The sequence below is a fragment of the Pantherophis guttatus genome, chromosome 2, assembly GCF_059756535.1.
Source record: "Pantherophis guttatus breed Tessera chromosome 2, ASM5975653v1, whole genome shotgun sequence".
Classification (NCBI taxonomy): domain Eukaryota; kingdom Metazoa; phylum Chordata; class Lepidosauria; order Squamata; family Colubridae; genus Pantherophis; species Pantherophis guttatus.
Genome location: NC_142064.1, coordinates 68,597,736 through 68,613,902, shown reverse-complemented (window position 1 = coordinate 68,613,902; position 16,167 = coordinate 68,597,736). Strand labels below are relative to the sequence as shown.

Sequence of the window (16,167 nt, the reverse complement as noted above, 5' to 3'; positions counted from 1 at the left end):
GATACAATCCAAAGCATACAAAATGTTGTTAAAACTTGTCATGGGAAAGGCTTTATGCCTAATTGCATACATGGTGTTCACATACATTCTTTTGCTTGCAGAAAAGAACAGGGAAGCCTCTGTAAAACCAGACAGATGCAATTCTACTGAAATAATCAAATCACTGTTAATATGGTTATTTCAGATTGTTGGGTGCTAGAACTAGATAGTAATTCCAATAATTGACAACTGGTTTTTTAATCCTCAAGGAATATGAGACACTTTTGTGTCTCTGCAATATTTTACAGATAGTCATCGATTTACGACTATCAAACCGAAATTTCTGTTGCTAAGCAAGATAGTTGTTAAGTGCGTTTTGCCCCATTTTACGATCTTTCCTGCCATGGTTGTTATATTAATCACTGTTGTTGTTAACTTAGGGTTGTTAAGTGAATCTGCCCGCTTTTCTTTGCTTGTCAGATGATTGCAAAAGGGGGTCACATGACCACGGGACACTGTAACCGTCATAAATACATGTCAGTTTCCAAGTTGTAAGTGTGAAAAATGATCATAAGGCACTTTTTTCAGTGCTGTTGTTAACTTCTAATGGTCTCTAAATAATGGTTGTTAGTCAAGAATTAACTATAGTCCCATTGGTGGTGCGGGACATAGGCAAAGAATTAATCTGAGAATATTATTTTCAATATATTGGTCGCATTGGTTGATGATCTCTGGAGGGCTCGGGACAGGGGTTGCTCCTCTGTCCTGGTCCTACTAGACCTCTCAGCGGCTTTTGATACCATCGATCATGATATCATGCTGCACCGGTTGGAAGGGTTGGGGGTGGGGGGCACTGTTTTACAGTGGTTCTCCTCCTTTCTCTCTGACCGGTCGCAGTCTGTGTTGACGGGGGCAGAGGTCGACCCCGAGGCCCTTTATATGTCACAAGGATCGGTCCTCTCGCCCCTTCTATTCAACAGTTATGTGAAGCCGCTGGGTGAGATCATCCGTGGTTTTGGGGTGAAGTACCATCAGTACGCTGATGACACCCAGCTGTACATCTCCACCCCAGACCACCCCAATGATGCCCTCGAGGTGATGTCCCGGTGCCTGGAGGCCATACGGATCTGGATGGGGAGGAACAAACTCAGACTCAACCCATCCAAGACCGAGTGGCTGTGGTTTCCGTCGTCCCGATATAGTCAGTTGATGCCATCTCTGACTATTGGGGGCGAGTCGCTGACCCCCACAGATGGGGTTCGCAACTTGGGCATCCTCCTGGACTCACGGCTGTCTTTAGAAGAGCATATGACGGCCGTGGCCAGGAGGACTTTTTATCAGGTTCGCCTGATTCGCCAGTTGCGTCCCTTTCTGGATCGGGACTTGTTACGCATGGTCACTCACACCCTTGTCACCTCACGCCTGGATTACTGTAATGCTCTCTACATGGGGCTCCCCTTGAGAAGCACCTGGAGGCTCCAACTGGTCCAGAATGCGGCCGCGCGGGTGGTGATGGGAGCAATGTGGCGCTCTCATGTAACCCCCCTTCTGCGCGAGCTGCACTGGCTCCCGGTGGTCCTCCGGGTGCGCTTCAAGGTTTTGGTTACTATCTTTAGAGCGCTCCATGGCTTAGGACCAGGGTATTTACGAGACCGCCTCCTGCCACCAATAGCCTCTCACCGACCAGTTTGCTCCCATAGAGAGGGACTCCTCAGGGTGCCGTCAGCCAAACAATGTCGACTGACGGCCCCCAGGGGGAGAGCCTTTTCTGTGGGGGCACCTACCATCTGGAACGGGCTTCCCCCGGAGTTACGAAACATCCAAGACTTACGCATTTTCCGCCGAGCCCTGAAAACATTTCTATTCCAACAAGCTGGTCTGGCCTAACTCTCCCTTTTTAAATTGGCTTTTAAATCAGGTTTAGACCTCTTTTAGATAAATTTGGATGTTTTAATCTTTGAGCCAAATTACTTAATCTGTTTTTTAATAGTTTTTAACTTCTATATGTATTTGTATTTATTATGGTTGTTCACCGCCCTGAGTCCTTCGGGAGTAGGGCGGTATACAAATATGAAAAATAAATTAAATAAATAAATAAATAAATAAATATGAGTGAAAGTCATATTAGTGCAGTGCCTCAGATAGAAAGTCCATACAGAGAGTGGTAAGGATAGCCGAGAAGATTATAGGAAGCTAGTTTATAAGCACTATGTTCTTAGAGCTCAAAGCACTGTTAGAGACCCCAAACACCCACTTTACAGTCTGTTTCTGTTGCTTCCCTCTGGGAGGAGGTTTCAAAATATTTCTAGCAGGACTTCCAGATTCTGTAACAGCTTTGTTCCCTATGCCATCCGTCTGGTAAACTCACAAGATTCATTTGTCTTGCCCTATACATGTATACATCCGGACTAGACAGTGTTGCATATCTATCTATCTATCTATCTATCTATCTATCTATCTATCTATCTATCTATCTATCTATCATATTTATATATGGTAGTGTATATTGGAGGTGGTGACCCTTTGAGAGCGGTATGTAACGAAATTTCATTTTAATGTAGTGTAATGTTAATGCCGATTAGTGTACATTTGAAGTGACAATAAAGTTATCCTACCAAGAGCCTCAGGAGATTGGTTAAAAACAAGGCAACCAACATAATGTAGATGTGACAAGTTGTACAGGTTTAGAAATATATTTACTTCTTTTATTTATATATTAATATCCTATCTTTCTCTTGATGACATCGTATACTTTTTTTTCTTCTCCAATCCACGTGCAGATCTTTCTATCTTGTCTTGTAATGCTGAGCATGTAATGCCCCTGCCATCACAACCGATGAAGCTTCTTGGATGAAAAGTGAAATGTTTTCTTCTTCCTCCTCAAGGAAAAAAACACCCAGTTGCCTTTTGAAGAACAAAGAACCTTTAAGACGACTATGATCTGGATGACTGAGAATCTCCATAGACATCTGCTTCTGACACATTTTGCTAAGTCTTAGCTCTCCAGAAAACTCTAATGATGGGAAAGGAGGAAGGAAAAAGAAGCCGACTTAACAGTAAGGAGCAGTAGTGAAATCTAAAATTTGTTACTACCGGTTCTGTGGGCGTGGCTTGGTGGGGGTGTAATGTGACTGGGTGGGCGTGGCAAATTTTTTTTTTAACTTTTAAAACCATTTTTTCTACAACCTTCGGTGAAGAGGTTGTAAAAAAATGCTTTCAAAAGGCTCTGATGATTTCAGCTGAGTTGCCTGATGGTCAGAGGCTTTTTTTCTTTTAAATGCCTCTGCCGATCAGGCAACTCAGCTTGGATCATCAGGCATCGTCTTGGATCGTCAGCTTGGATTGTCAAACTCAGCTTGACGATCAGGCAACTCAGCTTGGATTGTCAGAGACATGCCTCTGACGATCCAAGCTGAGTTGCCTGATCATCAGAGGCTTTTTTTCTTTTAAATGCCTCTGATGTTCCAAGCTGAGTTGCCTGATTGGCGGAGACTTTTTTAAAAAGCCTCTGCCGATCAGGCAACTCAGCTTGGATCATCAGAGGCATTTAAAAGAAAAAAAGCCTCTGATGATCGCGCGGCTCAGCTGGGCATGGGGGGCTGGGCAGGGATTTTTGCTACCAGTTCTCCGAACCACCAGCCTCCATTGCTACCGGATCGCGCGATCCGGTCCGAACCGGGAGCATTTCACCCCTGGTAAGGAGGGTGAACTCTATGGAAGTCCTGAAACACCAGGTTAGGGACAGATCGTCCTGGAGAAAATCAATCTATATTTTGTGGTCACTAAGTCTGGATACAAACCTGATGCCACCTAATCAAATCATGGTTAATTATGTATTTATGCATGCAGCCCTCCACCCTGGTTCCTCACATGAGATGCCATTTATGAGAACAATTAAAAACTATTGTTTCAACGGATATAGTAAAATTGATCTCAGAAAACAATCCAAATTATGCAAATAAACTAAAGATGTTATGCAAATTCAAATGGCCAAGTTAAAAGAAACATTTTAACACCACAACAGTCTAAATTAGGTATCAGGTCAACTACTTAAATTAAAAGATGATGCAGAATGGGCTTTCTCATTGGTACTGTACTAAAAAAAACCACAACACATTTCTAATAAGGAATTCTTACACAGTAATACTTCAGCTTCAACCACAACAATACACGAGCACACAGTAGATACAAACTTAAAGTGAACCTCTCCAAACTCGATTGCAGAAATATGACTTCAGCAACAGAGCGGTCAATGCCTGGAATGCACTACCTGACTCTGTGGTTTCATCCCAACCCCCCCCAAACTTTAACCTAAGATTGACTACTGTTGACCTCACCCCATTCCTAAGAGGTCTGTAAGGGGTGTGCATAAGAGCACCAGCGTGCCTACCATCCCTGTCCTAATGTTTCCTCTATTTGTATCTATTTTATGTATCCAATCCATGCTTATACATATTACCTAATACGTTCTTGACAAATAAATAAATAAATAAAATAATAATAAGTGTCTACTAGAAGATCTTAAGATACAGGCAAACTGATATGGGAAGAGGTGCTTTTTCAAATATTTGTGCTCCAAACTTAGACGTTTAAATCAATGGTTCTGGTTGGTTGGCTGGTTGGTTGTTTACTTATAAACTGAAATGACACGAACTAATCTAGTAAAACAGATAAAATTATAGCTATTGAATTCTGTATGTGCTGAAGCTTCTGAATTGACTTTAAGGACAACATTAGCTTGTAATTAATAGCGCATGAATTATCAGACCCAGAATATATCTATATATTATATATATAAACAATGGCTATTGTTTAACAATTAAAAGCTATTTCAGGCTATTGAGAACACCTGGATTCATAGCAACAATGCAGAGTTGGAAGATAATTTCGAGGTTATTAATCTGTGGATCATCAACTGTTTACATCTAAATGTTCTGCATCAGAAAAACTTTCATTTTCTTCAGATTCAGTTCTTTGGCTTTCATTTCAGTGTTTCCGTAACCTCTCTAAATTACTCTCTAATTTAGAATAGTAGGTAATTGCAGGTTTCTTGGAGTAGACCACTTAGTGATAATCAGTGTGAAAGCAGAGTGTCACTGAGACAGTGCTTTAGGGTAAAAGAAGGTGAGCTTCAAAATACCCCTACATCAGGGGTGTCAAACTTGTGGCCCATGGGCTGGATGTGTCACGGGCTGGCTACTCCCACCCCCGGTTTAGCAAAGGGGAAAAAAGTCACGATACGTGACATGATGAAAACATGACGCTGCAAGTTTGACACCCCTGCCCTACATAAATCCCCAAAGTGCAAATTATTTACCGTACTTTTTTTGCTGTTGTTTAATAAAGTTTTGGTTGTAGGATCCTTGGTGCTCTCTGAACTTGGTGATTTTCTTGCAGACATTTCTGCACTGATGATATTACCTAGGGTTTTTATTTATTTATTTATTTATATGCCGCCCTTCTCCAGAGACTCAGGGCAGCTTACAATGCATTAAGCAATAGCCTTCATACTTTTGTATATATTTATACAAAGTCAGCTTATTGCCCCCACAATCTGGGTCCTCATTTTACCTATCTTTGAAAGGATGGAAGGCTGAGTCAACCTTGAGCCTGGTGAGATTTGAACTTGCAGTAATTGCAGGCAGCTGATGTTAATAACAGTGCTTTAGTCTGCTGTGCCACCAGGGCTCAGTTTGATAATGAAACATCTGCAAGAAAACTACCAAGCTCAGAGAGCACCAAGGAACCCTCATGTCAACTCTGATCTGCAAATATTCTCTTCTAATGTTCCCTGGGTTGTTTTTTTTTTGACAATAGGATTGTCAGTGTTTGACAAGTGTTTGTCAAAGGCACGGAAGGCCCTTCCACTTAAGGTGCTAGCCTAAACACTGAATGCCACATACACCTCCATGATCACATGAGGACATAGTATTGGAAGACAGGGAGAGTCATTAAGTTAATTCATTCTTCCTGTGATCTAAGTGAGAGAATAACAACACCTGCTTGTGACATCATAATGCATCTCAGGTATTTGTATCAGATGCAACTACTAAATTGCAGCTTTGGGGCAATGATGTCAGGATGCACATGCCATATTTTTGACTTCATTGTAGCTTGTTAAATATTGATACCCTTATGTAACTATGACTGGTGGGTATTGAGCAAGAATAATGGAAACAACTGGTCAACATATTGTACCTAAGAGATACCAAGCTAAGAATGATAACACAGGTAGTCCTTGATTTATAACCATTCCTTTAGTGACCATTTGAAGTTATAATGGCACTGAAAAAAGTGACTTATGATTGGTCCTTCCACTTATCATCACAGCATCCTCAGGTTTACATCAGTGTTCCCCAACCTTTCTGGCAGACCAGCGGAGACGGAGGCATTGGTGGCAGGAGGGGGAAGAGGGGATAGTTTTGTATGCATGTGCTGCTTTCACAAATGCAACTGCGCATGCGGGCACACGTGCATGCCTACTCACCCACTAATTCCATGGCCTGGTTCGATCGGGCTGTGCCTTGTCACTGGGCCATGGACCGAGGGTTGGGGACCCCCCCCCCCGGGGTGACATGATTCAAAATCAGGTGCTTGGCAATTGGCATGTTTTTACGATAGTTGCAGCTTCCCAGAGTCAGGTGATTGCCATCTGTGACTTCCCAGCCAGCTTCCAGCAATCAAAAGTGACGGGAGAAGCCAGATTCGCTTAACGATCACATGGCATACTGATCCGCTGCAGTGATTTGCTTAAGCGCTGTGGCAAAAAAAGCTCATAAAATCGATCAGGATTTGCTTGCCAATCGCCTTGCTTAGTAGTGGAAATGCTGGTCTCAGTTGTGATCATTCGTTGAGGACTATCTGTGTAGGCAAATGACCATTACCTTCTTTATTTTTGTAAAATAGAAGATAAATCCTTTTGTTTTTCAGATTCTAGCCAAAAAAAAAAAAAAAGTCCACTCAGTGTCAGTTTTAATCATCATCAGCACATTACACCTTAAGGATCTGTGGATTGGCTATCCATAGACCTTTGGTCCAAAAAGAAGGTGCTGTTTTGACTTATAGTAGTGGCCAAAATTGTGGAAACCTTTTGGGGAAAGTATATTTTTGAGGTTTGATGGCTAATAACACCACTTTTTTTTTTTTTTTTTACTTTCAAGATACTCATATTCCACCACTAGAATGGCCTGGGAATAGCCCAGACCTTAACCCAATTGAAAATCTATGGAGCCGACTTAAGAAACTTGTTAGTCAGAAGCAACCCAGCAATAAAACCCAGTTAATAGAAGCAATCATTCAATCTTGGTTTCACATTATAACAGCTGCAAAACTAAAAAACTTACCGGTAGTTCACTCCATGGGAAGACGTTGTAAGGCTGTAATTCATGCTAAAGGTTACCCAACTAAGTATTAACTGACATGGTGATAATTTTTGTATATCTCATTTTTTCAATGTGTTTCACTTTTCTTCTCTGTACTTGTAACTGCTATTCTGTTAGCAAATCCTTCATAAAACTTATTGCATTACATTCTTAATTAAATTATCTTTCCATTGATATATAATTTTATGGTACTACTAAAAAAAAAAAAGTGGTGTTATTAGCTAGTTTTAGAAAATACACTTTTCCCAAAAGATTTCCACAATTTTGGCTGCTACTGTACATATAAAATCATATATGGTTTGGCAACAAACAAATTGCAGGACTTTTTTTCTTTAACCATAATCAACACATCCAGATAGCCATCTTCCAATACTTCAGGGGCTGTCACAGGGAAAAGGGGGTTGACTTATTCTCCAAAGTGCATGAAGGCAGGACAAGAAACAATCGGTGGACAAGGTCATTCAAGAGACATCCAACCTGGAACTAAGGAGAATTTTTCTGTCAGTGAGAACAATTTTCCCATGGAATAGCTTACCTCCTGCAGTTTTGGGTGCTTTTATCGCTGGAGGTTTTCACAAAAAGTTTGGGCAACCATTTATCTGGGATGGAATAAGGACTCCTGCCTTGGGCAAGGGGTTGGACTAGAAGACCTCTAAGGTTTCTTCCAGCCCTATTAGTCTGTCATTTATGGAACCTTTTAATTAGATCAAAGAGGCTCAGATGAGGAGGTAATGTTTTCTGTAAGGAATCAACATTATAGAATAGAATAACAGAGTTGTAAGGGACCTTGGAGGTCTTCTAGTCCAACCCCCTGCTTATGGAAGACCTTGCTTTGGGATGTTAGATTAATCTATGTTGGGGCTTCCAGAGAATAGTAAAGACAGAATTTTGTGGTTGATACTCATCCTTTATGTATTAGCAATATATGAATTCTTGGCTACTTCTGAGTTTATGTGGAAGTCTGAATATTTAATTTTAAAGGTATTGTAGAAGTTTATTTATTTATTTATTTATTTATTGGTTCGATTTATATGCTGCCCTTTTCTGGAGACTCAGGGTGGCTTACAATGCGTTAAGCAATAGCCTTCACACTTTTGTATATACCTGCTTAGTAGGGCTTTCGCCCCCCCCAAGCGGTGTTCTTTTTTATACAAAGTCAGCTTATTGCCCCCACAAACCGGGTCCTCATTTTACCTACCTCGAAAGGATGGAGGGCTGACTCAACCTTGAGCCTGGTGAGATTTGAACTTGCAATAATTGCAGGCAGCTGGTGTTACTTAACAGTGCTTTAGTCTGCTGTGCCACCAAGGCTCTTATGAAGTTATGGCTTCAATAGTTATTGAAACTGTTTATATTTGTCATGATTTATTGTGGATATTTTATCTATGGTTGCTGCTATCGGTGGTTTATGTTTTATATACCGTGTTTCCCTGAAAATAAGACCCTGTTTTATATTTTTTTTGAACCCCGAAATAAGTGCTTGGCCTTATTTTTGGGGAGCTATTATTATTTTGGGGCACATGGACCAAGATGGAGCTCCTCTTGCCATCTTACCTGATTTCCAGCTCTGCATTTAAATATTTTCAGGGAGGGCTTATTTTTGGGGGGAGGCTTATTTTAGCACATGCACTCAAAAGCCCGATTGGGCTTATTATCAGGGGATGTCTTATTTTTGGAGAAACAGGGTAGATTGTTTAACCACCTTGAATCTATGCAAATTCTGTAAATCTTTCTTTATATATAAACTTTAATAAATATTTTTAAAAGGGAGATAAAACTAATATAAACTAAGAAAAAAAATAAAGAAATCAAAGTTAAAGCAAAAAATGCAAGAACAAAATAAAAATAGAAAAGAAAGAAAAAAGATACTAAGAAGCAGCTTCCGATCTTTTTACTGCAGTCATAAGTAATTTACCTCTTACCTTATGGTTACAACAAATCCCTCTTCTTTCCATCTATCATCTCTAATCATCAAAACCATAAATATGGATATGTTCACCTTTTTTTGTGTCCTACAAGAAGTCTGTAAGGGATTTCCAGACAGCAATTAACATAGACAATTGTCTTTTCTATGAGAACTGAATGCCCAGAAAGCTTTCGGTTCAAGGAAATCAATTTAGCTATCTGAGCAAGTTCTATCATTTTCACCAACCATTCTTTCATTCTTCTTTCCATCTTTGTGCATATGATAATCTCGCTGCAATTATCACGTACAAACAAAATTTCATAACTCTTTCCCCAACTATTTATTTATCAATGCTGAAAGAAAAATCTTTGGTCTCAGCTGTAATATTAATCTCCAAAATATTCTGAATCAATGGATTTTTCATTAATATTTGAATTCAGAATTTTCTAGCTTTTTTATACAACCTGTAAAGATGATAAAAAATGTGTTTTCTTGTTGCTCACATTCCCAGTTTAAATTTATATATTCTAAACATTTTCTATGGTAAGATATACCAACAATACATCATTTTATATTTTAACTTTAAGACTGTAACATGGTGTAACTTTCAATCCTTTCAGCCACAATTTTTTGCATTGTTCCATCAGTTTATTGTAACCAACATTTTAGCCTACTTTATCATCCTTCTATCACTTGTTCTTCTTTTGTTTCAAATTTCAATTAGTATACATTTTAACAATTACATCATTTGTACACAATTCTATTTCAAACTCAGATGTACAATGCTCAAAACCACAAATTATTTTGTCTACTTTAAATATTTCTAGTAATTATCCATTGTTGAACCATTGACAATCATACCTCTCTGCTACCAGTTCTTCTCTTGATTTTATTTTACGTTTTCCTTGACAAAATTTTAGTATCTTGTGATAAATTAGCCATTTGTGTTTCCCTACGATTTATCATCTATAATACACTTATTTTATAAATTGTAGCCTTTCTAGAATACCAAAGTGGAAGCAATAGATACCCTGGCCAATAAATAATAGAAGTCTACTAAAACTGGAATCTTTATTCTCTAATTCCAGGTAAGGTTGATACAGTTAAATATGTAATAATTATACTTTATTCTGCATTGGTCATCTCATCTTGAATATTGTGTCCACAGCGGAGCATCATAGTTTAAGAATGATCCCAACTGGAACAGATTCAAAGAAAGGGAATGACGGTGAATAGGGAATAGACATTGTTGAAGAAAAACTGATGGAACTGGGAATATTTGATCTTAAAAAGAGAAGTTTGGGGTGGGGTGGATATGCTACAATAGCTCTTTTTTCAAGTGCCTGAAAGGACATCACACAGAAGGTGGCCAAGACGTGGGCAATGAGGACAGATTTTAGCAGAGTGTTAGGACAAATGTTCTAACATGAGGAACATTTGGATAAAAGAACCAATCTTTTACTGGGTGGATTCAAATAGAAGCTGACAATGATTCTTGACCAGAGAGAGATTGGATATGTGAGTAACAATCCTATATCAATGTACACATTTGGATCCAACAGTCTTGAGAAGAGACAACCATTGACTTTGCATTCAGAAAATACTGATTCAATCTATGACATTTCCAGAGACATTTGCTGACCTGGATCAGTAATCACCTTTGGAACAAGACCGTCCCAAATACCTCTGGGCAAATAGATTTTGATTTAAAAGGTACTTGGATGTTTACTAACACTAGAAGACTTACTATAGCTGCCTATAAAACATGAGGATACATATGGATAGGTAACTCTGAAATTACATAATTTAGGCAAGAACCTGGAAATTCAAATTCTACACACTGAGGGGATTTATTTCTGAGTAAAATGCTAGGTTTATGCCATGAATGAACTATGGGTAGTAACAATACTAAACATAGATTTATGAGAGGAGGATCCACAAAATCTGCCTGCATGATTCTTGCATTAGAATTTAGAGCCTATTTATCTTTAACCATTAAAAAGATCAATCACTTGAATAATTGCTGGTGAAAAGGTTAAAGTAGTACAATTTTTTACTATTTTTTTTTCCTGTCACAGTAAATCGCTTGAACAAATACCTACAGCAAATATCAATGAACCGTCGAAATGTTTGTTAAGTTCGGTGACCTCTAATGTGTACAACTAATTCAAACTGATTTATGATTCAAAACTATTCAAAAAGTATGAAAAGTGGAAACGTTACAGTATAAGATTCAACTGAAGGCTTGATTTGAGTACTGAGGATTGCTGTGTAAATTTAATATGGAATATGTTGTGAAACGACATGCAAGAGATGTGAAAAATAGTGAATGGTTTAAAACCAGGAGTTTCTGTACCGCCAACATTAAGAAAATATTGACAGTAATCATACTAATTGAAAGTGGACAGGAAGATTAATTTTGGGTAATATAATGCAGCATAGCCTCTGAGGATAGAAGAGAGGCATATGAAGAATCTTTCATTTTAGTTGAAATTGCATTCGAGTGTCCATGAACATAATCTAAGCGTGTGTTCTGTCCTATATTTGACCAAAATGGAAATGTAAAATACTGAAATTATGACAGGAAAATAGGTAAATGTTGTTTGCATTTCTTAAAATTCAAATGCATACTTAATAATCAGAGGCAAATGACAGTAAACACACATATACATGCTGCAGTTGGACGCAAAATTATTTGGGAATAATTCAGTGACACCTATTTCTGAAAATACATATGGAATTGCATTGTTAAATATTTTGATATGGAATAAAAAACTATCAAAATGGATGGTACTTTTTTCCCCTTTGAAAACGGCAAAATATTATATATTTTAGTACCTGCAATATTTAAAGTATATACTTTATACGTAATGTTTTGCTTAACTCCTTAAAATAGATCAATACAACTGTATTATGCCTTGTGAGATTCATTCATTAATTAGATGTCATTAATCTGTTAGGACAGGCATGTAAATGTTATTTTTCACCTAACACTAACAAATCGCCAGTTTTACAGCTTTTGAATAATATTTATATCTTGATTAATGAGAAGCAATTGCTCTTGTAGATTGTTGTGGAATTTGAAGAATCTTAAGGATAAGCATTCCAGTAGTTAGAATTAATATAATAAACTTCCCATTACTTTAGCAAAGGAGCAGTTTTATTGGTTTTACTTATCAATACTTATTTCTAAATAGTATAGTAGGATAGAGTTAGAAATGTATCAGACTCCTTTGTGTTTTTTTAATATTGGCATGAGAGTTCACATATGGAAAATTGTTCTATTTCAATCTATTTATTTCTATTGGTAGAATAATTATCGCATGTTTATCTCAAAATAAGTCCTGCTGTGTTTACTGGGGTACATTTTATATATTTCTATTTTAGCCATCAAATAATTAGCTTTCTTCAGACTGAGGTGCATGCCTAAATCTAGTGTTTCCTTAAATCAAAGCACAGTCTCTGAAACTTAAACAAAGAAACAAATTACTTAAAGGCTAACTACAGTATCCTCTTATATAAAATATCTAACATTTAAAAAGTATAATCAGAGTTTTCTAACTGCATCTAAACATATTTCTTTTAAGAAAAGGTGTTCATCAATTTCTTCATCTCATTTAATAGTGATTGCTATGTGTGTGGATTGCATCACACACACAAAAATCCCCTTATTTCCAATTTAGTCATTACAGATTTGGAAAAGCAAAAAAGCAGAAAATTCTATGTTTCATTACGTTTCAAGAGAAAGACTCTTTATAAGAATTTGCTGCTTGTTTTATAAGCTAAGGACTGTTGTCTTCAAACATACAATATCTCTTGCTGCATTTTGGCCCTCTCTGCTTTCTGTTATAGAGGCAAAGCCGAACAAGCTTTTTTCAATATTAATCACATATTCAATATAACTTAAATGGATTTTGAAAACAAAATGACACCCTGCAATTTCTTAGCATTGCTCTTTGCAGCAGAAAGATATTCTTAAAACTTTCCCACAGACAATAAAGAGCTTTTCTGCGATTGCTCAAAAAAATTTGAACTTAAGAATATGATTGTCAATTTTTCTCATATCCCAAAACAATATATAAATATATGCGCACACACACACACACACACACACACACATATATATAAACATAGTAAATAAGTTTTACCTTTCAACTTCAAAATTAGTTTGTATATCTGGTGCACGTCCTCATTAATAGCAGACCAGCACACTGTGTCCCGGAATCTGCAGTCAACACAACAAAATATCATTCATGACATATATATATAGATATATAGACATCCACACCCACACCTACAGACACACAAGTGATTATCAAGAGTTCTATTTGAGCCCTGTTTATTAAGACAGATTCTTGAAAGTGATCCTTTAAGAAGCACTAAGTGGAAAGAAACTAAAATACATTTAGATGGCAAAAAACAAAAACCTTATTTATGACATAGGGGATGAAAATACCCACATACCATTTATTCTGCTAACCATGTAATATACATTGTCATTTTGACATTCAGACCATTTCTCTCTTTCCATCACCTCCATGTCAGTCCAATTCACTCATTCTGACCAGCGATGAAACTGGGCAAGGGAGCTGGGGGTGGGAAAGGAAACGTGGAAAGATTGTTTTCCTAGATGATGTATTTGCAGGGCCTTTTTAAACTCATCAGATTAAGTATTGGAAAGATGGTGGCCTTGATAAAGGAAGCCCTGCTGGTTTTCTGTCTCCTTGAAACAATAAAACCACATAGCTATGTCTGCGTCTTTCTGATTGGGATTGTTCTGCTTTAACACATAAGAGACTGAAGTTCAGTTACTATTCTTAATTAACTCAAGTTAAACTAATGAGGGTGGGGAGGGGGAGGGATGGAAAATGGGGGAGGAGGAGGGGGATGATTTTAAAAAAGCAACTGAGCTTTGATTTAATGGAAGGATTTGGTACAATGCATTTTTGGTGTAGAAAAATGACGCTGGCCCGTGACTGTAATAAAAATTATTATTATTGCTATAGAAAAGTTTACAGAGCTGTATTCTTTGCTAAAAGTAATGAGGGCAAAGAGTAGCCTAGAATAAAAGTTGTTGCTTCCATTTATCAAAGTGTCTGGAAGCTGAATTATGGCAACGGAACTTCTTTTCTTGTTGGTTCGAAAGGTTTCATTGCTTGTTCAAATAGCTTATTCATTTGAAACGAACAAGTAAGTAAATAAGTAAGAAGTCCAAAAGAAGTCCTGACTCAATTTTCAGAGGACTCTCCCCAGATGACTGAGAATCTTCATCGACATATTCATCAAAGTCTATATTCTGAATTTCAGGAAAGGAGAATATTTGTAGCTCAGGGTTGAAATTAGTGGTCCTTGGTGCTCTCTGAGCTTGCTTGTTTTCTTATAGATCTTTCATTATCCAAACTAGGTAACATCTAACAGTGCTAGTCTCTAACTAGTTTGGGTAATGAAACATCTGCAAGAAAAGAAGCAAGCTTAGAGAGCACCAAGGATCATTCATATTAGAATTGAATGCTACTGCCAGTATATTCTCTTCAATATATTCCAGAACACCTTCAGTCTAAGTTGCCATGAGGAATAAACCATCTAGTGACACGACAATATAATGGTAAAACTCATTTATGGTCAAAACATATTTCTAGTGAAAAACAACAAAGATTATAAACAAAAATTTAAGGGTCGAGTGGTTACTTTATATCCTCATTCATTTTTAGCCAATTGTGTCCACTTATTGATGCTGTTTTTGTTTCGTTTCATATGACCATGCACTTATTGTACTTTCTGTTTCTCTGATTGTGAGTCACCCCAAGCTGGTGTGGCATTTTACAGACCGAGAAATGAGGGTAGTGTTTCAGCCCTATAGTGGAAGAAGCTCAGCGGTGAAATCCGCCCAGTTCTGTACAGCTCACTGAACCGGTAGCGTCGGTGGCGGGAGGTTCCGCCCACCCGCCAGGACGTTGTTATGTCCCATTTTTTTACCCTCTGCGCATGCGCAGATTCTGCGCATGTGCAGAAGAGGTGCATGCACATAGCACATGCGCACTCCCGTTCCCAAACTGGTAGCGAAGGTAAGTGGATTTCACCGCTGAAGAAGCTGTATCCCAAAAATTTAGACAGCATCAAGCCTTTTCATTCAACTTATCTATTAAAATATTTCCACAGTCCTTATATGCCTTCTGTCTGCTGGGCATTGACTCCTGTGAACAAAGGCAATAAAGATAGTACATACTGACCTTGGGTGCAATGAAAATAGAGGAAGACAGCGGAAATGAAGTCTGTCCCTCAGCTTCCCTGAAGTTAAAGGTCAATGTCTCTTTATAATACAAATTCACTCAGAATTATCCTATGGTAACATGGACAGCCAATAAATTTAATAAATAAATAATAAATAATAGTTTTGGTTCCAGTACTTTGGCATTATTTCCTGAAATTAGTCAAATGATGGCCAATTTGGTTTATGGTGGGCTAAGAAGGGTTGATTTTGCTTAATTTTTAACTGCCACTCTACACTTTAGTAAGTCATGTTTTGGTGTGTTTAGCTCATTTTGCTGCTATGAAAGGCCTGTAGCCAGGAATGCAGGAAGAATCTTGTGAGTCCCTTTCAGAAAATGTCTCCTTTTAGTATCAGGCAGCTGACAAATTGGTTTCCTTCTTCTGGTTGGGCCCATCCATCCTGTTGTTCTTACCACATACGCCAAGATCAGCCAATAGAAAGCAATTAGAATAAGCTTCAGGGCCCCCCATGAGAGGATAAAAGAAGTCAACAATGGATTTATGACTAGGGCAGGGTTGTCCAACCTTGACATCTTGTGGACTTTCATTCCCAGAATTCACCAGTCAGCATGGATTCGAAGAGTTGAAGTCCACAAGGTCTTAAGTTGCCAAGGTTGGACACCTCAGGAC

General features: G+C 38.1%; 1 protein-coding gene across 2 annotated transcripts in view; it reads right to left on the bottom strand.

Moving 5' to 3' along the window:
- The window catches only part of ALDH1A1 (aldehyde dehydrogenase 1 family member A1), a 61,252-nt gene extending 47,412 nt beyond the window's left edge, over positions 1-13,840 (bottom strand). The window contains exons 1-2 of one of the 2 annotated variants that reach the window (XM_034410241.3): positions 13,732-13,840; positions 13,416-13,492 (exon numbers count right to left, since the gene is read on the bottom strand). Coding sequence is in view for 1 of the 2 variants with exons in the window: in XM_034410242.3 (XP_034266133.2) it covers positions 13,416-13,518 (103 nt within the window). In the remaining variant the exon portion in view is untranslated. Of the gene's footprint in view, positions 1-13,415; positions 13,519-13,731 lie in introns of those variants that run through there. The other variant, XM_034410242.3, reaches the window with a different exon arrangement.
- Positions 13,841-16,167: the final 2,327 nt, after the last annotated feature.